At 38.3% G+C, this 24,200-nt stretch overlaps 1 protein-coding gene across 2 annotated transcripts; it reads left to right on the top strand.

Moving 5' to 3' along the window:
• The first annotated feature begins 899 nt into the window (after positions 1-899).
• RNASET2 (ribonuclease T2) lies at positions 900-23,576 on the top strand. Of its 2 annotated transcripts, none has more exons than XM_003204063.4 (10): positions 900-1,048; positions 5,073-5,177; positions 6,757-6,823; positions 10,325-10,380; positions 11,273-11,330; positions 12,215-12,285; positions 15,692-15,805; positions 17,814-17,859; positions 18,070-18,144; positions 20,123-23,576. In XM_003204063.4, the coding sequence occupies exons 2-10, from the start codon at positions 5,089-5,091 to the stop codon at positions 20,351-20,353; spliced, it is 807 nt and encodes a 268-aa protein (XP_003204111.2). In that variant the 5' UTR covers positions 900-1,048; positions 5,073-5,088; the 3' UTR covers positions 20,354-23,576. The 2 variants fall into 2 exon arrangements, with proteins under 2 accessions (XP_003204111.2, XP_010705388.1); XM_010707086.3 differs by lacking the exon at positions 900-1,048 and adding an exon at positions 4,447-4,516.
• The last annotated feature ends 624 nt before the right edge of the window (positions 23,577-24,200 follow it).

Consider the following 24,200-nt stretch of genomic DNA (forward strand, 5'->3'; position numbering starts at 1 on the left):
TGTACAGGCAGTACAGACCAGTCTCTCCAACCCTACTCTGCAAAGATAGCATTCAAGAAAGAGAGAATAATTTCATATCCACCCCTGCTGACTCCTCATGAGCAGCGATAAAGATTTCTGTGCCAGATGGAGGGGTGATGCCCTCAGCAACAACAGGAGAAGCAATGACGAATGCAAAACTCTGGAGAATCGCAATATTTTAAAGTCTTAGCAAAATTCCTGAAACTTTTGATACATCAGGCTGTTGCTTCTGAAAACAGCAGCAGATGGATCGCTTGTTCTGTTCGGCATGACATTTTTGTATTGCCATAGAAAGGGCGAAGATTAGTTTTGCCTCATCCTCCTTCTTGCTGAAGAAAAGCGTAAACATGACTAGAACATGTTACCAGTGGGTAATAACATAACTTTGAATGAAGATTGTAATGGCCAAGAGTGTAATTAATTTGTTCAAAACAAACATTACTTTATCTGTGGAAGTAGATCTGCCCACGTGTTTCTCAAGTGCATTTGTGGAGGATGGTTGCAATAACTCCCCTGTAGTTCAGAGGCACACAATAGTAATTAATAATACCACTTGGCATTTGCAATTCATGTACCAGCAGACAGGCAGGTGTTGGAAGTTGTGTGGATTATCACAGCACTGATAAAATGAGAGCCAAGCATGGTCTGGGATACTCATGATTCACTGCTTTGCATTCTCTCTTTTTCAAAAGCTGCCTGTTGTTTCCAAACAAGGTGGCTATCGTTTCAAACTTCCCCATTATCTTGAGGAAGCACACACAAACCCGTGTCAGCACTCCCTCACTACACTCGCTTTACTGGACAGCTTGCTGTAAACGCAGACCAACAAGAAACAAAGAGGCCTCAGCAGACTCCCGAAAGCTCCTCCCCGCTGGACAGCCCAGCACTCAGCTGTGCCGGCGGGCGGAAGTACGAGCCGCGGTAGGGAGGCGGGCGCTGCGCCCCTATTCTCTGCCCCAACCTGCTGCGGGCTGGGGCGTGCGACCTGCGCTGCGCAGAGGCTCAGGCGGTCCCGGCGGAGTGGCAGGTAAGGGAGCGGTGGCAGCGTCCTGCGTGTGCCGCGCTGCCGCGTCTCGGGAGAAGGGCCGGCACGAGATAGCCCGCGTGGGCTTTTTCTTCTCTCTTTAACCTGCATGACTGGTTTGCGAGGAGCCGGGCCGGAGTCAGTGAAGGCTCACCTTGGGCAAGGTCTCGGGCTTTATTCCTTCAGATCCCTGTGAAGCGAGTTAAAGGGCTGCCAAAGTAGTAGTAGCATTGCCCAGAGTTAGGAAAAACTGTGTAGGTAGCACTTGGGCATCAATTTTGGTATCTCCTGTCACCTGCAGTGGTCCCCATGAGATCTCTGCAGCACTAGTTTTCTATGAACTGCTCCTGTAATAAAGGGTGATGGTTGTTCCTCAGGAGCAGTCAGGAAGTTAAATGGTTCAGCACAGCACTAAAAGTGCTTTGGTTACTGTATGAGGAAGACATAGCACTGCCTTGCTTGGGACTTCCTCAGGAAGTTGATTGGTGGAGAACAGAACAGAGCTACTCCTGAAAGTGGCCTGCACCAGGAATGCCTTAGGCTGGGTCATGTGAGAGGCAGGAGAAGAGGCTTGCTATGGTAGTGGATGTGAGTGTTACATGTGAAGGAACGGTTAGCCAGGAGAATGCTGGAACTTAAACCCTGCTTGAGCCAGGAGCATTGCTAAAAGTGAAATTAATACTTCTAACTCCCAGCTTAGTACCTGGGCTGTTCAACTTGTTGCTCACTCCCTTGTTTGAAATCATATTGAGCCTGAATACTTTCAGTGCTTCTGGGTGCCAGGAAGATGCCCTGTTTTCCAGCTACTGTTATCCATGCTAATCTGGTTGTAAGTTTTGTTGTTAACAATGCAAGTCTGCTAAGAAATACCTTAAGTGATCTCTGCAGCTTCTTCTCTGAGTCTATGTGGCTGACCTGAAGTGTAAACTGGGAAGTTTTCACGTGAGCTTTGTTAGACAAGCTACTTATTAGAAACCAAAAAAGAAAGTGACTAAAATAAAGGTGATTAGTAGCTAATAATTAGTAGCTTCTAAAAGAAGCACACCCAGTACCTGCAACACACTGTATCAGAACTTAAACAACAATTTTAAACAACAATTAAGTGTGCTGAAGATTCCTAACACAATAGAAAGCACAGCAATGACAACAAAATTACAAGGTCCTAAACTGTAGCAAGTAAAGATTCACTCAAACACAACAGCCACAAAAATAACAGAAGTTTCTTACCTTCCAGAGGCCTCAGGTATACAGGGACCTCCCAGAAGATATCTTTGTGCCTCCCTGCCAAGCCTTAAATGGGGTCTGGGAAGGGGTAGATCCTGACTCACCCCTTCTGGTCACTCAGGTACATTGCATGCACCTGAGCTCCTAAGGGTTGGCCCTACCTTCCTACCAGGTGCTCAATCAGTTTGAAGCTCTGATTTAGCATGTCCACTATAATTACAAAGCCAAATTCTCCCCAGCCCTTGATAACTATGTGCACGTAATTTTGTTATTAGCGTTGGACAGTGCACATATAACTGGAAGTGTGCTTGTCCTGACTCAGTTACTAGCATGCACTCTGTGTTGGTATCCAGACCTAGTAAACCAGGAATCGTTGTGAAGCTATTTGTATTACTTGTAGTTTTATCTGTGAGGAAAATGAGTCAATAGACTGAAGTTTCAAATAGTGACTTTATGCATCTGAGCATGTTTCATTTTGAAACGTAGGTTGCCTTAATAACAATTCTTTGGAATATTATGGATTTGTATAATTAGCTTTCATAATACAAAATCTCTCTCTCTATTTTCTCCAACAAATGTGTATAGTTAGTATAAGATCTGTTAATCTTTTATTTTACATGTGGAATTAATAATCCAGTATAATTTAGTAAACAAAAGCAAACTTTCATTAAAATGTGAACCTCAGTAGTTATTACAGTTATAGTTTAGATGTGTATTTCCTCAGGTTGCATACTTTGGGTGAGGCTGACACACTTTTCACCTCCCACTCTCAACAGGCTAAGAGATGAACTAGAATAAATCGATCTGTCATTGTAACTGCGTTGTTTTCTTCCCAGTTTCTGCCAGGGTCTTCCAAGTTAAAACCTCAGGTTGTGTATTGCTTATCAGTGAAAAAAAAATTCTTTTTTATATGTAAAAATGTTAGGGCCATCCCTTTTGTCCCTATGTTCCAGTTTCTGGGGGCAGGGCAGTGTGCAAAAGAAACCAGAGCATTCAGGTGATCTGATAATAGTGTTTTTGAAGCCCCTTCTCTGGTCATTATTTGACCAATTGTAGGGAAACGAGAAAAGGAGATTATGACTTTTATGCTATTTTTGCACCTAAGTCTGTAAAAATTCCATTTTTTTTGTGCCCATCTTCTTAAGTCATACAGTTTGCAAAATAAATGCCATAATACTTGCTAGTTTATTTCTTTTGCAATCTACTTAGGATAGTCTTTTCCACAGTGTAGCCTTTCTGATGGCAGCATGTGACATTGTTGTCTTAGCACTTTCTGTTGGCTGACAAACCTGTTTCTGAAGGCAAAGCTGAGTCTTATGTGACAAAATCTTGTCTCTCTCTGTGTTTTAACTTGAATAACTATTTGTCATGTGGATAGATGAAATCCTGTTTGCTTGGTTACCAGCTGAAAATAGCAGTAGATAAAATGGTGGGTAAGCTCAACCACAGATATTTGCAGGAGTGCAAATACTGGGTTCATAACTTGATCCAGAGCCCCTGGGTAACAGTGGAGAAGTGGCCTCTTTCTTATAAAGAGCTGTGGATTAAATGTCCCAAAGTCAGTTGTTATAGCCAAAATTGGATGTCTTTATGGGTTGACCATTTTAACAGAGGATTAATTTAAAAGTCTTTATGGAAAAAGGGATATCACTTGTATAGTGAGAGATCTTGGAAGGGGGTCATAGGCTATAAGAGTATCTTCTTTTCATGCAACTTATAGGGCTATGAAAATGAGGAAGTTGGAAAGGAGGTTCAATGTAGTGTTAATAATTGCATGTAAATACACGCGTGTGCTTCTATTTTCGGTACTTAAGAAGTGTCTGTGCAGGAGGCATTTGAGTTTTTTGACCTGTGCAATTTTAAAGTCACCTATTGGTGAAATTCGTTTTTTTCCCCTGATTGTTAGGGTTTACAGGGCAGTAAGTAAACCAGGCAGGTGCATATTTTTGTAGAGGCTCTTAAAGGTTTATAACAAGAACAGGCACAAATTTGTTTTTAAGCAGCGATTTTCCTTAACTTCAATTTAGTAGCTGTAGTGAAAATACTAAGTTACGGCCTGAAGCAGTGATTGAGCACCTGGTGGGAAGGCAGTGCCAACCCAGGGGAGCTCAGGTGTGTGCAGTGTACCTGAGTGACCAGAAGGGGTGGAGCCATGATCTACCCCTTCCCAGACCTTATTTAAGTGTTGGCAGTGGAGGTAAGGGTGTATCTTTTTGGAGTTCTCTGCCTACCTGAGACTTTCTAAAGGTAAGTAATTCTTTTTCTTTATTTCTGTATCCATGGCTGCTGCATTTGGGTTTGTTCTTATTTGCTGTATCCAAGGACTTTGCTCCTCTGCTATTATTGTTCCATTATAGCTTTATAGTAGTCTGTCTTTATTTACAAGGAATTGTATTCTTAAGCATCATACTGCAATTCCTGTGGCTTTCTAACATCAGCCTTGGTAATCCAATGTGAATGTTTGATGTTAGCTTTAGAGTTTCTTTAATGAATTACTGTCAGTTGATTATCTGCTGGTATAGAGACCATAAGCATCCCTGTTAATTGGAGAGTGTCTCTGTTTGCACTGTATACAAGTTTAAAAATAAAAATATTATTATATAGAAATTATTATATGAGCTGGGAAATTTAGCACAGCCTTGAAAGAGACCCTAATCTTAATTGTGGTTGTATGTCTATAGCATAGAATTCATGTTCTGTACTGTTCCTGAGGTACTTGTGCTTTTCTGTTTCTACGCTTATGATGTAGAATAATAGAAAAGGAACAAATGTCTCCTTCTAACGCTTTTTCTTTTTTTTACAGCTATTTGATTAGCAAGATGAAGCTTGCTAAGTTGCACTATTGGATATTGGGTTGTTTTTCTATGGCATCGTGTTGTTGGTGTACTTCAGATAAATTCCCTCAAAGGTAGGTTGTGATTTAAAATATGGGTTACTACTTAAATAACCTAAATCATTGTTCTTATCTGTCATTAGCCAAAAAGTGTTTTATGAGAACTATTTTGCTATGTTTCTTATAACATAGAAGTTCAGTATCTTAAAAGTTCAGTTATTTTAAATACAGGTGAAAGATTATTTTTCTAAGAAGGACTCTTTTTTTATTTTGTGCAAGGAAATTAAGACTCTACAGTGTTAGGGAATTGTTTTATTTAGGTTTCCCCAGCAGTAGTGAAGACTAACTAGAAGTATTAATAGCTTTCAGTGACGCTATGTCTGATTTGTTCTGGAACTGTTTAGATAAATTATGTAGAACCACACATGCATGTGAATGCATAAGAGAAAATTTGGCTGTTACGAACTAGCAAAACCAGAGGAGAAAACTGGCAAGTGATGTAATGTGAGAGCATCTCTATTTCAAGTTGAGAAATAGCTTTCTCATGGAACTTTTTTCTGTAGCACCCTTAGTATGCAAAGGAGATATGGATGTTAGCTTCCAGGGAGTAACAATTTATTTTGATAGTTCTGCTTGTAATGCTATCTGTTTGTGCAAATTGCAGTGTTGTTTTTTTTTTCACTTGAGATTTTATTATGTAGTGTAGTTGCTTTATAGCTTTTCGTATCTTGTAATGTCTGAAGCAAGAGGTGTTTAGCCAGGGTGCCTATTTAGATTTACTGGAAAAACAAAGAATCTTCTGTAAAAGTGTCTAAAATATGATTTACCCTTCCATTACTTCTTAAACAAAACTTGTAAGCTTTTTTTCTCCATATAGGATACAGATAGTACTTAAGTCTCTCTGAATTATGTATCTCTTTAGCAAGAGGCTTTGAAACACAAATATTTTTGTGAGAGATAGGGTATTCCTTCTATAGATCTTCCCTTGGTAAACATGATAGTGTCACAACTTTTAAAATGTTTTCAAATTATATAGTTAAGCACTTTAAAAATGTGATGTTTGTGTGTAAAATGATAAACCTCAGAAATGCTTACTTTGTTTCTTTTCATAATTCTTAATTTTTTTAGTTCTAAGTTTTATGTTATCTGACAGCATGGTGATACTTGGATGAAATTACATCTCTTGCAGCATCAACTGCGTTGTTTGTGGTTATTGTAGTTTGCTTTTCAGAGGAGTACTTACTCTTCTAAGGAAGCTTTATGCTTTCTTTTCAGTTAATGTGTACTCATCAATCAGAATTACAAAATTAATAATGACCTAAGCATGTATTTTTTTTGGGGGGGGGTGTTGTAAAAGCTTGCCAGTAGATAATTTCCTAAATGTAAAGCAAAATGTATCCTGTACATCTTAATAAATGGGAAACATATGGAGCTAGTATGCAGGTGTGTTTAACAGTGAGGATTCTAAATGTGTTGTTTTTATGTAATTTGTTATTGTTTGATCCTACAGTGTTTGGAGTTGTTAAATATTGCAGTAGAAGCTAAACAGCACTGAAGTCAGCTTGTAACCTCTGTACATTGCTGGCATTGTGCTGCTGACTGGAGATGGTGTTCTTAAAATACTTGAAGAACAATATTTTTGTTTTTTCTACAGTGATGGCCATTCTCACACCTGGAAAAAGCTGTATCTTGCTCACCATTGGCCAGTGACTGTATGCAAGGTGAGATTTGTTTTGTTCTCTTTTATCTGGACAAAGGGAGCCTTAGACAGTAAATCTCTGAAAAGAGAATTAATAAAGCCCATTGAGTATTTAATCTTGCTTGCTTACTTGCCTTTTAATAAGGGTATTGGCTGATCTTGGTGCAACTTTTGCAGTTTTTTTGTACCTCAGGTACCACTAAACATGATGGTATTGTGGTGTGTGTGCTTCAAATGTAATAGTTAATGTGGGACATGCTGTACACTAAGCCTTAATTGCTTGCTTCTTAGTCCTCAACTTAACCCTGGTCTTCTACCAGACTGTGTAAGCAGACTGGCATGCTTTCTCTGCCTGAAGAAAACAGATTAGTACTTGAACTGTGTCTTGCATGTTGAGATCTAGCTTTAAAATGTTGGCTCCAAGGTTTTTATAACTCATCAAATACATATTCTATCTGGAAAAAGGAGGCACTGTATAAAGCTGTTATGGCAGATGTCTTTGAGTATTTCTATATTTGGGGGATGGAAACAAAAAATGAACCCTTCCCTGCTGTAAATACTGTATAAAAGTAGTAACAGCAAAACTTACTATCAAAAACTTCCGTGGAGAATGGGATATGCTTATGATAAATACGTGGGGGAGATACCAATACAAAAACTTAGCTGTATCTAGCTATTATATCTATCTATCTATTTTTGTTTGTTTGCTGATTTTTTTTTTTCTTTTTGAGGAGGATCAGAAAACTGAAGTTAAAATTATATGAAACAACATTTTGTCCAGTTTCACCTCCCTGAGTCATAGGAAAAAGGGAGATTGCAACTCTACTCTTATAAGTGCTTTCTTTTTTGTTCAGATTGTATGTTAACTTGGGGGGTTCCCAAAATTCAGCTTTGAATGTATACAAATAGATTATTCTGCATCTTCAGTGTATTTAGACATGATTGCTGTGTTAGTTTAAAACTGTTGACATGATATCAAAAGGTAAAAATAATATCTGGGTGAAGCAAACTGCAATTGTGTTATATTGTTTAAGTTAAAAACTGCTTTGTTACAGTATGTTGCACAAGCACATATGAGTTAATGCATCTTATGTAAAGGAACTTGATTATAGGCTGAGGACTTTGCTACATAATGTGTTCTTGATAGGTGTTGTAATTCCTACCTATTCTGTATATGTGTGTTGAAAAAGGTGTTTCAGGTATTTGAAGTCCTGCAAGGCCTTTTTTTGGAAGTGTAGTGGAACATGATTCAGCATACCAAAAATTTGTGAATGTACCTCTCTTGGCTCTTCCTGTGCTTTAATCTGTATGTAACTGTGCTCAGCTCTTGTGTTCTAATACTGAGTGTATTCTGCACAATGAAGCTGGAAAGTACTGTTCTAGAAAAATGCTGTGGTAAGGCTCAACTTAAATTTTCTGTTCAGAAATCAGTGTGAATTTTGTTAGGTGGAAGTAGGAGCTGCAGAAGGGCAAATAAGGGGGATTGCTCTCCCTTATTGTGGAATTGGACACATCTTGAATTCAAGAAGTTATGAAGATAGAAGTTAAGATTGCAGCTTCTGCATCTTGGAGATTGTAAATAAAGAATAACTTTTGTGGGTTGTTCCCTTGTGAAATAGAAAATCTGATGCAAGTGTGTATGCAATTTGGTTCCTGTTCTGGATAGAATGGGAAAAATGAAGAAATGGATACAAAACCCTGCTGTGATCTCTTACAATACATGTGCTGGTGTTTTCCCATTTTACAACATTGATTTAAAAGGAAATTGGAAAATTACCATGGTCAGAACTAGAGAAGGGGGTGAATGAAGCTGTCCAACACTAGGTCACATGCTGCACTCGTATTATAGGTGGTAATGGGCACCTGCGCTGCAGGCATGCAGTGCAACACCAAACATTGGAAAATGTGTAGAAGAAACTGCTAGCAGGGTTAGTACCATGATAAGGGAGAGCTAATTCCTGGTAGACCTAAAGGTAAAATGATGCCAAGTCTTTATTCACCTCTTCAGTCCACTGTGTTTCAGTGCTCTGCAGCTTGAAGAGGCTTTTACTTGCTGGAAAGGAGCTGTTGAGTGACAGAGCACTGAAAGTCAGGTGTTCTGAGTTACTTGGGGTACCCAGTCTGGTCTTGGGAGAGACTTGAAATGTTGGCTGTCTGACCACAGTTTGACTCTTTAGCTTTCCTTCTGACCCCAGAATACTATTTCAGGTAGGAAACAGCACAAGTCCTGGGTCTGAGCCGAAGCCCTGGTTTTGTCAGCTAACTTGAATTGAAAAATGCAGTGGCATTTTCTTTGGGAACTGTGCTTTAAAAATTGGCTAAGGAGCACAACTGTGCTGTTCTTGTGCTCACCCCAGCTGAGCAAGATTGTTATCTGTCAGTCTGCTTTTCAGGGGATGATTAGGCACTGGTCATTAACTTCCTACACTTTGGGCTGGATAGCTGAGCTCTTTCAACTCCGCAAAGCTTGTTTGGGCAGGAGCAGTCTCATTTATGTTTCCAGTGTGTGTTTGTAAGAAAGTCCAGCACAGCCTACAGTTTTGCTGCTGCTGGCTTGTGGCATGCAGAAGGCAATTAGTAAGATTACAGGTCTGTCTGTGCATTTCTCTATACTCCACTCTAGCTTCTGCATCACATGAAAGGCATTTGTGGCGTAATTAAAGCAGAATGGGCAACACAGAGCTGAAAAGAAAAGATATTTTGGGGAAAGAAAATCTGAGGAGGTTGTTATTAAATAAAGAAAATTGTCTACCGAAGAGAGACCTAATAATTAAGCATAGTAATCAGGGAAAACATGATCATGTCGTTCTGTGATGTATGAATGTAGAAACTTTTATTTGTGCTCAGAAATACATATTCTGCTCTAAACAATAGTTAATGTGTAGTGTATTTCTCCTGTATTAGCAGAAATCTTGACTGGAAACCTTGGTAGGAATGTACATTGTCTTTGCTTTTCACTCTCTTCCCTTTACTCAAAATAGCATAAGAATATTTTCTAATTATTTTACTTGAAATAAGCACTTTTTTCTTTTATCTGCTCTCAGTATTTTTCCTTTTCAATATACCAACAAGTCTACTCCTGGACTTCTAAAGATGATTGTGTGCTTGTCCAGTATTACAGCTTATATTTGTTTTTTATTTTGATGACTGCACCTCTTGGAAGGATCTGGTGATGAGAAAAATAATGAAAAATGCCACCTACAATATAGGATAAATGTAGAGTTAATTCCATTCATTTAGCATGGATCTTCATATTAGCTCAGGATTTGTCCTTTTGTCTTCTGTTCACGCTGCCTGTTTGGGATACCTCTGGTGTTCTCTTGATCTGTTTCAAAACTTCAGCTGTGGTCAACAGGCATTAAGCAAGATGATTTACCACAGCTTTGTGTACCTGGAATCACTGAGTTGAACAAGCAGAATCTCTTGTCTGCTTTGGGCCACCAGTGAATGTGCTTTGTTTTTTGTTCTAAGCTGTTATTTCTGGTCACGTATAACAAATATTTTGTATTGTTGTTTTCTACAGATGAGTGCTAATGATTGTCAAGACCCTCCAGACTACTGGACAATTCATGGACTGTGGTATCGTTGTAGATTGTTTTGATTTCAATCTGGAAAGAAAAATTTTTATACCAAAATGTTTAGGGCTCTTTTTTCAGTGTCATTTTGTTTTATGATTGCTTCAAAAAAAAGCCTTTCTTTCATTGGAAATTCAAAGTCTGTTCTGATGTAAAACTGGGTGTATTCCTGTACATCCTGTGAGTCACTGATCTACAGAAATCTTCTTTTCATGTGAGCATTTTGTTTACATTGATTTTTATAAAATCACCACTGTTCTCAAAGAGAAAGGGAAGTAATGGCTTCCCTTCTTCCTTCCTGAGTACACAGATTCCGCTAGTGACTCGTGACAGCATGTAAAATATCTTAACTGAGCACAAATATTGTGGAAGTCTGGGGAAAAACTGATTTACTTCAAAGGAATCAACTACATGATGTTGGTGTCAGTGGCAGCAATTAGAAGGTTTTCATGGCAAATACATGGAAAAATTCTCTATGGAAAGTTGGCAAACTGCGTGTCCTGGAAGGATGAACAGCATTAAATATAGATTTCCAGTGACTGTCTGATAATACTTGCTGAATTGTCACTTGGTGCAGTGGTTGGAGAGCTCAGGGTTATCAGTGGCATGATGTGCGCAATTCTAACAAGACAATTCCAATATGAGTGCTTCCTCTGTACATTTATTACACATTGTGATGAATTGTAGGGCCTAATTAAGAGCCTCTACATGGGAAATGTTTTAGCCATAATTAGTGTACTGGAGTTTACTTACAAAACTTCATAAAAGACAAATTGTCCATCAGCATTTATGAATTTATAGCTAAAATCTCTCATTTAAAATTGAGAGACTATGATATCTGCTAGCTTTAGTAATAGCAAATATATCTTTTTTCACTTTGATTTTTGCTTCTTTAGGCCTGACAAAGGTGAAGAATGTAATAGGACATGGCATTTCAATGTCACAGAGATTAAGGTATTTATTTTAAAACAAAAAAAAAGCAAAGTGTCATCCAAACAGCTTAGTGCCATTGCTTTTGTGCTTCTTATGTGCAGAACATGTAACTCAAAATCGATGTCTGTGATTGTAGTTTGCTGAGATGTATGATTCTAAAAGTTGATTAAGTGCTTCTGATACTGCTTGAAGTCACAGTGCATGTGATCAGTAGCAGCTGTTCATACCTGGTTTTGTGGACATGTGGTTGAATTTGTTAAGCCACTTCCTCTGTAGCAAGAAAACATCTAGGGAATATAGGCATTGAATTTCCAGTGGTAACCAGTATCTGTGCAAAAGAGGTTACAGTCAGGTCATGGTTTTCTTTTGTGTTTTTTTTAATGTGTTAATTTATTAAAAATGTCCACATCTGAGTTACAGAATAGGCTAGAAGGGATCTTTAAAGAGCATGAGGTCCAACCGCACCTTGCTCAAGCAGGTGCACCTAGTGCAGTTCATCCAGGCCTATGTCTAGGCAGCCTTGGTATATCTTCAAGGAGGAAGACTCTACAGCCTCCTGGCAGCCTCTTCCAGATATTCTTTATGTGGGAATGGGAAATTTGATCCTACGATAGTGAAAAGCTCTGTAGTTGAACAATTTCTGAAGGAACAGCTGAAAGAAAATCTTACTAGTCTGTACTAATGTATTTGGATATTCAGGTATTTGCATCTGCCTGTTACTACCTCCAACCACATTTCCAGAATAAGTGGGGAAAAAGGACCTCTTTTTCTGCAGATAAAATTTCTCAGTGATGCTGAGAGATAAGGCTTCAGTTTTAGAAAAAAATACCAATTTATGTTGATTTTGTTTAGAAATAGCTTTTAAGCTCAGCAGGTAAGTTTATTAAGAAGCTGTTATTTTGTAGGATCTTATGTCAGACATGAGACGCTATTGGCCTGATGTGATTCATTCATCTCTGAATCGCACCCACTTCTGGTGAGTACAAACAAAACTAAGAAGACAACTTTAGATGTTATTTTATGAAAAAAGTCAGTCTGAGTTAATTATCTTTCAGGGAAGTTACGCATGAGAAGCGGCATCCAGGAAGCCACTGAAAGGGATACATCTAAACACACTCCCCTCTCTTCCCAGTTTTCTTAATATAGCAGGTTCTGAAGAGGACTTTTGCTGAGGCAAAGTTTTTGAAGCAAACCTTACTAAAAGTGAGCAGTAGAATGTTCCCTTTTTATTCAGGGAAGAGATGCATCTGCATGGTATTTCTCAGAAGGTGGAAATGGAAAAATAATTTGCATTGGGTGGTCTTAGCCCTTTCTCTTCAGACTTCTATTCTTTACTTTCCTAGCAGCCTAAAATCAGACCAGGAATTTGTTTAGAGATCAACCTGCTTGGCATATGGAAGGAGAAGGAGACTTTGATCTCTCCTGACAATGTTACTACATGTGTTTTTCCTTCTTTTCTGGTTCCTCTTTGCTTCTATATCACCAGGTGCTTGGACTGAAGACCAGTATGCATGTTTGAGGCTGCACAGGCTTCAGTAGTCTGAATGTATTATTGAACTAAAATCACTGGCAATTTGATGTGATTTGTTTCTGCCAGATCTACTGTGAAGACAATGTCAGATAAATGTAGCTTTAAATGCCTCTGCCTCCTTCTTTTTTCAACTGTAATTACCTCTGGGACTTTCCTTTGGATTACTTCCTCCCTGTGTCACTAGGGCAGGTCTTTGAAGGGAATGGGAGTCTCTTATAATATCCTTGCTCTACAGAAGACCTTTGTCCTCCAAGTCTTAAAATGGTCTTGGAACTATCTTACATCAGTCTGAACATCAAAACTGTCCCTCCAGGAAAGTGATGGTGCTTCTCTGTACTCTTCTCCTTGTACTGTGCTGGGGAGAGTATGACTGTCTATTTCAGTGGCATTGCAAGTTTATGCTAAGCTAAACTCTTAGGGGAATAAGAAAACTGTGTCCTAAATCTAGTCCCTCCCATGCCCTGAATGCTCACCTGTTCTAACACGGATACTTTGGTAGGCAGCAGGTATGAACAGATACAAAGTCTTTTTTGTTTCTGTTCAAGGCTAGCAAAAAGTATTTCTTATCTCTTATTATCACTGGTTATCACTAGTATAAAAGTAATCTGAAAGTAAAGTTAGTACACTGTAACTAGTATTTTGATTGACAGAGTAATTCACTCCCTCTTGGTAAGGTAACAAACACACTTTAATTGGCAATTTTAATTGCAGATTCTGTAAATGCAAGTGTTAAGCTAGTTGGAAGCCAGTAAGATCTTGTCATATGCCTTAATTCATTTACAATAGTGTGTTTACTTCAATTTTTTTTAAAAATGTCTAGTATAAAAGAAATGACTGAAATGAGAACCTGAAAGTAAAACTAAGATTTTTTTTTTTCATTGTAGACTTGAAGGCACCTTAGTTGGGTAAAGAACAGAAGCAGTGACAAGCAAAATGATTATTAAATATCTTAGCATATCATATTGGGGTTTTTCCAAGACTACCCTAATTGCATACTGTGTTTCTTCCTGTATTTACCTCTTACTTATTTCTGGCTTAAAAGAGGAGATAAAGATTCTTCAAGGGGATTAAAGAATGACTGTAGATGCCTCTATAAGAATAATTGCACATCTTTGTTCACCTTGTTTACTAGTGAACAATGTGACATTTGTTACCCAATAGTTTGAATAGGATATAATAGAATGCCTTATAACAGGATGTGTGCTTTGCATCTCAAAATTTACTATCTGAAAACCCACTTTTTGGAGAAGTTTTAGACTTATTTTTTTTTGAACAAAATAAAAATTTCTAGGTTAAGAGAATTGCCTTCAGGATCAATTTATACATTTGATAAAGCAGAAGAAATCTGTGCTTACCCAAGACAGCTGGGTATCCCTCATCTTAAACATTCTGTGGGCAGCTCTTGCAGCTGTGGGTTCTTACCAGTTTTCAAGCTGGGTGATTTCTGCAGTTCTTGGACCCAGCTGACATGCACCCAGTTTTTATTGTGGGCTGCATCTCTCAGATACTGAGCTTGGGGAACTCTGTCCTTATTATATTTAACGAGGCTCCAAATCTTAATGTTTAGCATTTTTATCACATAGCTGAGTTGTATCAATTTCATTCCTTTGCATTTCTGCTGCCACCTAAAACTCCATTTGTAGAACTTAACTGTTAGGTATGCCAGTGTGGTATTTTTATCTTAAGAGCACCATCAAGAAAATAGCGAAGGACAAATTATATTGTGGAACCCAATCTAATGCTGTAACTCCCACTACTGTGTACCCCTAAGTACTGTGAAAGTGCTTGTGTCCTACAAAGAGAACAATGTCAAAGTTGTTGATGGCTAACATGTTCTCTGTGCTACTGCCTAGCTTTTGAGTATGAAGAGGTACGGAAGGGAGGATGACCTTCACAAACACAGGTGGCCATGTTCTTTATCTGTGTGCCACCCAGCTGAGGCTCGGCACAAGGACCTTGTTTAATTGTGGCTATGTGAAGGATAAGTCTCAGTGAACAGCATTTTGAGATGTTCTTTCAATTTCTGAACAAATGATTTATCATTCCTTTTTTTTCCCTGCAACTTGTTCAACTGTGTCAGCTTGTTTTACCTTCATCTCTTCCACTTAAACACTTCACATGCCTGTGCTGAATGGTCAGAATTGGCTATATCTGCATCATGTTTTTTTCATGTCACTGTGCTGCAAAAATGAAATAATGTGAAAAGAAACAATCTTAAAGTTGCTGTAATTGTCTTGTAATGACTCTAAACTAGCTCTCAACTCTAGAATAGTCATAAGACTGGTGTGAGAACTTGGGCCCTGTGTGTCCTTGTCTTGCTGCAGATGATAAAGCTTGTAAAGAGTCTGTGGGTAGCTCTGTACCTTTCAATTTAGCATCTCCTCACCTTGCAGTGTTCAATCTTGGAAAGATAGTGCAGAATTGCAAAAAAAAACAGTGTAATCCTTTTAGTGGGATAACAGAGCGGAACCATTACTAAGTGACTTTAGGACAAATTCATATATATAATGTATAGCAAAACAATAGTAATCTGGAATGTCCCAGGTCCATGCTATTATCTAAGCCACCATACCATCCTTTCCTTTCTCTTTTGCAGCTCTTACCTTTATTTGAAAAGTTTTTCTCTTGCAGCTGTCAATATTAAGGACAGCTCATTTATACATTCCTAATGTGGCTTACTGTCCAGAAGAATTCTTCCTTAGCCTGATGCTACAAACCACCATGAGGGGCTTTAGCTTTTCTCTCACTATCCTTACTGGTTCAAAAGCTCTTCTATTTCCTTCTATTAAAGGAAAGAAATGTTGCTGTAAATAATGTTTTATAGAACTTGAATTTTGATTTCTTCCTGTAGGAAACACGAGTGGGAGAAGCATGGCACTTGTGCAGCCTCACTTCCGATCCTTGATTCTCAGAAGAAATATTTTAGTGAAACCCTGGAACTCTACCATCATGTTGACCTTAATGGGTATGTTAATGAACTCTCTGGTCTGCTCTTATTTCAGACAGTTTCTATAAATTTAAAATGTAGTTTAAGAAAAGAGTCTAAAAATCTCATGGCCTAACTAACTTTTAGTACTGGAATGTAGAAGAGGGTTTTCTGCTTTGAGAAACATGTCTCTGGTCACTTCATTCTCGTAAGGCAGCATGCTTCATTTCATAGTCATCTTCTAATGCAAGCTATTAAACTTTGAGAAGCTGTATCTCACTATCAAAAACTGTAGCACTGGTAAACTTCTAAATCAAGCGTCAGAAACTTCAGATCTCTGAGTTGTACTGATACCTAAACAGTCGGCTGTGTTTAAGAAATACAGTTTTTATGCTCAGAGGAAAAGGCAAGCAGCAGGCAAACTTGTGCAGAACATCCTGGGAAGATGCTGAGAGATAATAGCAAGGAAGGCTGTCCGGAAGTGCAGTGTTTGGTTGGTGTGTACAGCTTTCAGCTTTCCTTTCAGAAGTAACCACTGTCTGACATTCTTGCTTTGTCCTAAGAACTGATTTCTCTTAATGGTTCCAAAGCACTGGCAATTGTGGATACACTACCTTGATAGAAGTGTTGGAACTTGTCCAACCACTGTATAAACATACCATGGCTACAAATGAATATCAAAAGTCCTAGAGTCCTACCCTGGTCATTGTGCTTATTATGGGTGGGAAAACATTTAACTTGGGCTTGTTGACCATGAAACATCTCTTTATGTAGAAAGAGAGATGAGAAAAATTCTCCTTTTGTATTTAGAAATGTATATGTATATTTAAAATCTGTTTCATATTTTGTCTTGTTCAAGCAATCTATTTAATAGTCTTATTTACTTTGCATACACACAAAAGAAATATCTTTTTTTTTCCATCCCACTCATTTTTGCAGGTGTCTTGTAAAACTTAATCATGCTTTTCTAGACACATTGCATGTTGTATATAGCGTTAAAATCAACAGTATCTGATAAACCAACTGCCTAAGTACTGTGTGACTAGAACATCTTACAGATGGCACAATGACCGATTGTGTGGCTCTAAATCAGTATGCGTAGTGAAAAAGAATTAAGATTGAAACATCTTGAAGTTAATTTCTCATAGCATACTCCTCACTGAGGGAGGGAACAAGGCACCCGCATAATTAATTTAATCTTTGCTGGAAAATAATTGCTAATGTTCTCATTGCTTCATTTATACTTTTATGAGGGAAAAGTAGTGTTAGAATGATTACAAGTTCCCTAAAAAGATCTTAATATTAAGAGGATATCATACAGGCTCCTGTAAAGCAAGTATACCCTTATACAGTTGGGTTAAATCTCCCTACTGCAGAACTTGACCTTGCAAGGGTTGAGCATTATTAGTGCTCATCATCTGAAGAGATGTTGAACGTTTCCACGTACTGCTGAAGTGAAGAAGCAGGTGTTCTAAGGCTCAGTACCTGTTGGGTCCTGAGGTTTGTTAGCAACTGAAAGTGTGAACTTCACTCAGGACTGAATCTAAAGGAAAGGGTATTTAAGCCAAAGGTTGTTGAGAATTACCTTGTTGCTCTTATGTGAACAGCTGTTTTATTAAAAAACACAGAAACATTTCTAAAAATCACTTTGTAAGTAACTCCGCATCAGTGTTAATCCAGATTCTGTGTCCTAGTGGCCAGAGCACAGGAGTATGGCTTGATGCAAGGGTGCCACGTTGGCTTTCAGGAGTGCAATCTGAAGATCCAGCAAATGATAGTAATATAGTCTTGTTTGTTTGTTTTCTGAAGGCTTGTCCCTCTCCTGGCTCCTCAGAGTAAAGTATAACAGTGGGTTCTTGCTGACTCTGCTTAGTTAACGGGAAGTTGCTTTTAAGAAAAGGACACCTTCCCTTGGCCTGGCAAAGGATGGAAGGCAAATTTCCCTTGCTTAACATAATTTTAAGTTGTCACTAACAATAATTTACCTAATGCTTGTGAAGTTATATTTCTATACAAGAACCATGAAAATGTTTTGTCTTTCATTCAGTTTTCTCCTGAAAGCTGGGATAAAGCCAGGCAGTACATACTACCAGGTAAGAAAGAACCTTTTATAAAAGCAGTGTCACGTGTATACTTCCAGCAAAAGTTATTTCTAGAGAGTAAATAATCTTTTTTTTAGTTGCATATGTTATATTTCAAGTTGTGCTTCATTTTAAACTCTTTGCAAATAAACTCTTCGCAAACTTACTGTTGGAAGGTGTGGTGGTGACTTATTAATTTTTACAAGCTTTTTAATTTTTCAGATGGCTGATATAAAGGAAGTGCTTACAAAATTTTATGGTGTTACACCAAAGATCCAGTGTCTTCCACCAGAAGAGGTAACAAAATAAATAGATAAAACCAAGCACACACCCACAAAAAAGCCCACAAAATAACCACTTTCAAACAAGCACATTTTATCAAAATTTTAAAAGTGTAAAAATAGTGAAAAATCTGCAGCGTAGTAAAACACAGTGTTCGTTGTGTGTGCAGCTCCTTGGAAATTGGGTATTGCTCAGCTCTTAGAATTGAGTTCACAAAAACATTAGCTTCATTCTGGCACCACTGAGTTCAGCTTATGTTACTGTTGATATATCTATTTCTTAACACAGAAATATTGTTCATGGAGGGAAGTGTCCATTCTTTATGCTACAGCTGTGTTCTTAGTGTAGGTACTCAGACACTGGGAGTTGTGGGTTTTTAAGCCCTATTTGCCTTAAACTTTGAACAGGCACCTCTTACAGAATGCTGTACTCACCAGACTGGAGGTAAACTGTATACGAGTACTTTGTCCTGCTGCTGCTGAAGCATAATTGCCATATAACAAATCAGTAGACCCAGTAAGAATGAGCTGAAAGGAGCTAGTTAATGCATTGCCCTTGACAAGGCTACTGTCCATTATAAGCAGTCTTTACTTCAAGCAAAACAAACCATTCACAGTGAAGTTATTCGCTATACAGAACCACTCAGAAATAAAGCAGTTTAAAGGCTTGTTTCTGAGCTTGTTCTCAAAAGCCCCTATCTGAAGAGGTGAGGGTGTTTGGTCGTAGGTTCAGTTTTTCCTTTTGAGCTATTGTGGTCTAATGTTTCCATTTCTTTGTGTTTCTCCTTGCCAAGGATTGTACTCTGAATCGCAATACAGCAAAGAATGTAGTACATAGACTTTGCTATAGCATAAAGTACTTGTTCTCATTATCTGAACTAAGAATGCTTTTGAAGGAGCGAAGTAGTATTCTGAACAATATATAGATAGGTGCATAGTTGTTTCTTCAAAGGTGACTCTACTTTAAAAAACAAACATACACAGAAAAGCCACAAAAAAAAAGCAACAACAAAAACCATATGAGATAGCTCTCCCTCTTCAGCTCAATAAAAGTAGTTTACCACACTTGCCAGAGTTATGGCCATACACAGAGAGCAGTTTTATGAAAACTTCCCAAGATACAGTTGCTGATGGAGTTTAATAGTTCTTATGTTGTCAGCTCATTTGCTTTAGTAGTGCCCTGAGATTCTTATACTCAGAAGTTGCTTCATGTGAAAAAGAATTTGATGTTAAAATTATTTTTAACTGTATTTTTATGTTACTCTAAGCAACAAGGGAATATGAGTTGAATGTGGCTTTTCAGAGGGATGCAGTCACTTCTGTTCATTCTTAAGGGTTTTGTAACAGGTCTTTTTTCCACATATACTTTGTGTGTGCCATTCTCTGTGATTTTTGCAAATCTCCATTCCTCTGTGAAAGAATTATTTCTTTAATGCCCACTGTGGGTTATTTTAGCCTGTTCTGCAGTCCAAGAGTGATGTTTCCACTAATTCTGGCAGCCTACTTCTGTATTCCCTTCAGTAAAAACTTCTGTAAAACCAAGACTTCTTTTCTTTCTTTGGAGAGTTTTCTTTGGTTCAGTTCCCATCCTTCTGTAAAAGAGTTGGTGGAAGGTGCCTTTCAGGTCAGATAGATCCTTTAATATGCTCAGAGTTCAACCAGAGCTCATTGCTAAGATGAGCAGTTTCTGTGTACTGGGCTAGTTTGCTAAATGGTAAGATAATCTGCCATGGTATTTCTTAATAAGTCTTACTAGTTATGCACATTCCCCAAACTTTTAGTGAATTAAAGTACTGGAATGTGTTTACTTGTCTATATGTATGTTCTATAAGCTGTTTGTACTGGATGCTTCTAGTACTTGTCTCCTTCAGATTTGTCCAAAGGTAATTGTACAAGCAAGCACTGCTGTATTCAATAGGTAAGGCAATATATTTGACAAAATGGTTTATTTTCTTCCCTGTAGCAAGCTGATCTTATCCCTTTTTTTTTTTTAGAGTGAAAAAGCACAAACACTTGGTCAGATTGAATTCTGTTTCACCAAGGAATTGAAGCTGAGGAACTGCACAGAGCCGAAGGGTGAATCCAGCCAAATGCACACCAACTTGCAGCTTGTAACAGAGGAGTTATCTGTCTGCAACGACACTCTCCCAGTCTATTATCCTTCACAAGTCCAAGATCACAAATGGAGCCTCAAGAGCTTGAAAAACTTCAACAAAACAAATTAACTTCAACAATCCCTTAAAGTTGTACCTTGGAAAGTAATTTTAACTTAGCAATATTACAAAACCTTTGTTTTGTATTGTGAGGGCATTTCTGCTTGGGGAAAAGAAAACCAAATAACTGCTTTGGCTGTTATAAAGAAAAATAGCTTGCATTGTAATACCAGCTATGTAGGCTGAAGTCTTGAATTGCTGGTCTGATACAGATGAAATCAGAATCTGATTTAGAGCTGTCTGTACTTCTTGGCTTATTTTTTAATTTGAATCAGTGTTCAAATGAGTTGTGATGACTTAGTTTCATTTGCAGTTCAATCTGCCACTTCAGCCACATGTTTTTTTGGCAGTGACTCAGGGTAGCAAGTTATTCTTTGTTTTAAAAAGGTGCTTATCAACTTGAGATGATAACTTATTGAAGAGAATATTGTAAAATGGAAGAACTTAAGATCTGTCTGCTTTGTGTAAATATGTTCTCCAGAAGCACTGTAGCATTAAACCTTTCCTCACTCAGATTACAGGTGCCTGAAAATGACAACCTTTTAACAGCTATTACTTATTGGCATCTGCTAAAAGAACCCCAAGATTGTACTTGCAGCCTCACCTGTTCATAGGTTGATTTTGGTCCAGTAACTAATACCATCATGAAGAGTGACTGATGTTAAATTGTCTGCTATTGTAGGAAAATAATATTAGACTCTAGAAACATTCTTAATGTTTAACAAATTTGAACAGTTAGCACTTCCATGGAAGTGTATGCCTGAACTTCTGTTTAAAAATGATTGTCATGTAATCACTTGGTTCTGAGAAACAGCTTTTTATAGGTAAGCAGTAAATACTGCAAGGATTTCAGTGAAAAGTACAAATGTGCAATGGTGTTTTTTAATCCCATAACAATAACAAGCCACAAAGTTGCATGCTTCCAAGTAAGACCGATTTAGATGAGATCCTCTACACAGTGCTATGGTGATGCAAGTGTCTCAAATTGTCTTTGAAAGACAATTAGGACTCAAAGAACCATCTGTTAGAAAAGTGTATGACTGCAAAAAATAGTAAAAGCATTGTTAAGGACAAATTTGTTATCTTTTAGGTTTAGAAACCATTCATATTTATTTGGCTTGTCCCTGTACCTCTCCTTTAAGGCGGTTACCTTGCCATTCCAGAATACTGTGGCTTTTTTTTTTCTGGGGGGGAGGGAAGAGGGGAAGAAGGGAGGGGTTCAAGTCCTTTCTAGAAATTTGAATTCTTTATTTTTTTTAATACATGAGATTGGGTATGATCTGCATTTTAGCGTGTCAACATTTCAGTACAGTGTGGGTTTTTCTTTCAAACTTCTTTCCTTCCTGAGTCAAGGAATATACTAATGTAACAGATCTGGAGTATTTTATACAGCCTTTAAAATCAACACTAAAAAAGTTATCCTTTTATTCTTTCTCCCTACACCTATTGTTGTAGTGGAAATACTCAAAATTTCTTTGACATCAAAAATGTCAAATTCTGAAGGGAAAAGGCAGAGGATGCAGCATGTAGTACTTGTTGTAAAGAGTATTTCACTGCTGTTTTAAGTACGTTAGTGTTTGTGGGTTAACTAATTTCAAGGGGTGTATGACTATGTTAAATTTGAGATAGGTGGGGTTTTTTCAGTGACTTTCAATTGGCTGAAATTCACCTTTACATCTTTTTTTGAAGTGTAACAGGATGAATCCTGCTCTTGGTTCAGTGAGAATTTTGCATGCATTTCTGAGAGAAAAGTGATTCAAAGACCAGAAATTATCTGTTGTGCCTTGGTATTTTTGGCCACGTTTCAGGGAGTGCTGTGATGATCCAGTATTTTCTATGGGGTTGACTTTAATAATTGTGTAATGTTCTGATAAGAACCACGAAAAGCACATTATAAAAAATATGTGTATATGTTTGTATATGCATTGTATACGATATCATGTCTGTTTGCAATTAAGAACGCCAATACAGCTTGATTATGAATACAGTTCTCAGTTAGAACAACTGACTTCTCAAAATTTCTAGACGTTGTCTTCTTGGGAGCAAGGGCAATGTGAGAAAAAAGACATAGAATCTGTAATGGTACACTATGCTGTTAGATGAATTGGGTTTGCTGGTTATTTTAATTCCTTGTTCCTTTCCACAGCTGAAGGAAAGCTCAAATAGAAGTAATGGGAGTATTGCTGGTTCTTGTACAGGCTTAATGGAAGCTTGAGTCAATAGCCTGATTTTTTTATTTTTTTTTTAACTGCAGTATAAGTTGTTTTCCTTTATATTTCCAAATAATGCCTAGGGAGACAAAATATATTATGTACAAAATCTTCACAGTTCAAATGTAATGCATTAGTTTAAGCAAAGCTGACAGCTGCAAATACCAGCTTCAGAAGGAAGGGGCACAGAGACAGCCTTCACAGTGTGATGCTACGCATTCAAGCTGATTCTTGCAAAATAGTTAGCAGATAAAGACAAATCAAAACTATTGACCTCTGCAACAGAGCAGACAGTGCAGCTTCCATATACTTTTCAGCCTTCTGTTCAAATGCAAGCAACATGAAGGAGCTGCCAAGTTCTAGAACTTAGAGAATAAACTGTATCATCTGAAATGGGAGAGGGAGAAAGGGAGGCTGCAAAGCCAGCAGCATGCTGAACAAGAATCCTGCTACTGAATGAGAAAATGATTGATGAAGGCTAAGTCAAGGTGAACTAAAAAGAAATCACAGACAGAACCTCGGCATGGCTGTGGCTGGGAGGGACCCCTGGGTGTATCTGGTCCAACTCTGCTCCAGCAGGGACACCCAGGCCTTTGTCCAATATATTTAGTATTTCAGCTTGCTATGATAAATATATTAGTAACATATGCAACTACTGTGACTTGGTATGATAATCCCACCTGCATAACTTCTAGGATGATGCGAAGGCTTTTGAAAAACAATTGGCTGACTTATGCAAAGAGCTTCAGAGATATGTACAAAGGATTCTCTAAGGACAACAAAAGGAGCAGATGAATGAATGGCAGCACCAGTTCAGACCAAAGATTATGGCTATCCCTAGCGATGACTCATAGCCAATTACCAACCTTGGCAATTGCTTTTCATTAGGATGTATGTAATTCTTAGGGTTTTACTAATACAATTTAAATACAAGTATGTTGGGAATCTCAGGAATTGCTCTCAGTTCTGAAAAGTGGTGCTTACTTCCTTAAGCAAAATAAAATCTGTCAGCCTTGAAAACTGAACACGTCCTGGGGAAGATGAGAGGTTTTTTTCCTGCATCGTTAAATTAATTAACTAAATCTCAACAGGGAAGTTGTTCAGTCTCAGTGCTTTAAAGCACTAGTCAGCTCCACAAAGGGATTTAGCTTTTTTGTACCAGTTGTCTGTCTGCTCTTATGCACAATGTGTAAGTATTCCATAGTGTGTAGGTCAGAGCACAGGCTGTCCCCTTTCCAAGGACGGCTCCTGTTCTCTCTATTGCTTCAGCACAGATTCCTGCCTCAGCTGGCCCTTTGCCTGTCAGAACAGACAAAGTAGGGCTCCCATCACACCACAGCAGCAGGGCTGTGGGGCCTACAAACACAGACAACACAAATGTCTGCAGCAGCAAAGCAGTTGCTGGCTTTGGCAGTGGAGACAGGAGCTTTTCAGAGAGATGTCCTTTTGTATTCAGACACTCTCAACTCCAGTGTGGGTGCGCTTCAGGCAGTTGTGCTCTGCTCAGATCTGGCTCTGATCACCATTAAGCAAAGGCTGCGGAAGGTTAGTGGCGCCACTAACATTGTTATTGCTGCCTGATGACGCAGGGGAAAATGTCAGGACTTTGATAGTCGCTTTCCCAGTAATGGAGCAATCAGTGGTAAGGA

Source organism: Meleagris gallopavo, chromosome 2, assembly GCF_000146605.3.
Source record: "Meleagris gallopavo isolate NT-WF06-2002-E0010 breed Aviagen turkey brand Nicholas breeding stock chromosome 2, Turkey_5.1, whole genome shotgun sequence".
NCBI classification, from domain to species: domain Eukaryota; kingdom Metazoa; phylum Chordata; class Aves; order Galliformes; family Phasianidae; genus Meleagris; species Meleagris gallopavo.

What these genes read in the sequence shown, in the direction of transcription:
- RNASET2 (XM_003204063.4), top strand. Translation starts at nt 5,089, where the DNA reads ATGAAGCTTGCTAAGTTGCACTATTGGATATTGGGTTGTTTTTCTATG. An exon ending in CAGGCAGTACATACTACCAG is followed by an intron (nt 17,860 to 18,069) that starts GTAAGAAAGAAC and finishes TTAATTTTTCAG; the next exon opens with ATGGCTGATATAAAGGAAGT. An exon ending in AGTGTCTTCCACCAGAAGAG is followed by an intron (nt 18,145 to 20,122) that starts GTAACAAAATAA and finishes TTTTTTTTTTAG; the next exon opens with AGTGAAAAAGCACAAACACT.